Raw genomic sequence first — 1,758 nt, 5'->3', positions numbered from 1 at the left:
ATAATAATAATAATAATAATAATAATAATAATAATAATAATAATAATTATACCAACTGTACATATTACTTATACGTATTTATTTATGTATGTACACTGATAGGCTATTGTGTCTCTGCCTGATTTGATGGATATAAAAAGTATACAACGAACGTAAATGTTATTTATATATACACGAAAACGTAAATCATTCGCTGCAAAGTGATTTCGATATTTTCTATATTTTATCATTATCGTATCAACTAACAAAATTTCATCGAATCGAATTAATAATATAACGAAATTTGAAAAATTTGAAATTGGAAATATTGTATAAAATTATCTGAGATTTCGAGATCGAATCGACGAACAATAATAAAGTCAACATTTAAAAATTTTACGATTATCATTAGAGAACTTTCTATTGGCAATATAATTTTTAATAATATCGAAGATCGATCGAATAAATCGACTTTGGAGCGAATGGTGGAAGAATGATGAACGAATATATATATATTAAAAATGAAACGTAAAAAATGTACAAAGGAAAAATGAAACGAAAAGACCGTGTTAAAGATGATAATAATAATAATAATAAGTAAGAGAAAAAGTATAAAGTACTACCGCCTGGGCTGCAGGACTTTGCCCAGCATTATCGTTATCGATAAGATCGTTATCGTTCTGTAAAACAAAGAGAAAAGACACAAAGAGATGATTTTGAGAGCTGCGTGAACATCCTCTTGTCTGGGTATATAATATATAATAATGTTATATAATAAACGTAATAACAATATGTGATTAAATTTCAAATTTTAAATTACTCCTACACTAATGTCACAATAATAATAATAATAATAATAATAACGATAATTATAATCATAATCATAACATTAATAATAATAATAATAATAATAACGATAATAATTAATAAGAACAACATAACCTCTATTTAATCAATAATATTCGAAGGTTCAAACCTCGTTGTCGTACTCACTTTCTATGATTTTTTTTTTTTTTTTTTTTCAAAATGGAACACTTATATAAAATTCAACACACATATTCTTATCTAATAATAATCTAATCGTAAACTCATTCAAAAAAACTTATATTTTTCCTAAATTTCTATGTGTGATCTGTATTCATCATCGATACATCGTCGTACGCTGTGGATCGAAGTGATAAATATTCAAAATCGTAAAAATATCAATTACGGTTCTTTTTAAATTGCAATATAATTAAATAGCGATTGATGTATCGATTATGGACAATCTACTAGTTAAATCATTTGCACAAAATTTGAATTCGTGACGTTCACAGGAAGGGTGACATCGAACTGCTTCTACAACATATTGAATCGGCTAATTCAACAGACAGAAATTGAACGACGTCTTCCTTGTTCTTATAATATTTAACTAACAATAAGTTAAGGCCGATTCGTTATCCCGGTGAGATAATCGTTCGATTTTCTTGAAATGAAAAATTGTTTAACTACAAGTTAAATTATTAAATTTGAAAGTAGAATTATTATAATATCCAGTATTCTTAAAGAATTTTTTAACACGATTTCATTTATATTATATTGGATTTAAAAAAGATATTGTAATTAAAAATATAAGTGAATATACTTTACTTATGGATTTCTAATTTTAGAATAATCTCTATAAAATATAATTTAATCTTGAGATTGTTTTATTCGAACTTTTAAATTTATAATCGAAATGATCATTCTTCCTTCGTTATTTAATTAGAAAATTTTTCTAAATTTCTATATTACAATCGT

At 24.7% G+C, this 1,758-nt stretch overlaps 1 protein-coding gene across 1 annotated transcript in view; it reads right to left on the bottom strand.

Annotated features, from left to right (window-relative positions):
- Positions 1 to 1,758, bottom strand: part of LOC102677007 (voltage-dependent calcium channel type A subunit alpha-1) — a 123,349-nt gene that overhangs the window by 12,088 nt on the left and 109,503 nt on the right. Inside the window, 1 exon segment of the mRNA XM_031509983.1 lies at positions 603 to 659. Coding sequence (XP_031365843.1) covers positions 603 to 659 — 57 coding nt within the window.

The sequence above is a fragment of the Apis dorsata genome, unplaced genomic scaffold, assembly GCF_000469605.1.
Source record: "Apis dorsata unplaced genomic scaffold, Apis dorsata 1.3 scaffold_196, whole genome shotgun sequence".
Taxonomy (NCBI): Eukaryota; Metazoa; Arthropoda; class Insecta; order Hymenoptera; family Apidae; genus Apis; species Apis dorsata.
Note: the sequence above shows the minus strand (reverse complement) of the source record. Positions and strands in the feature narration are given on the sequence as shown.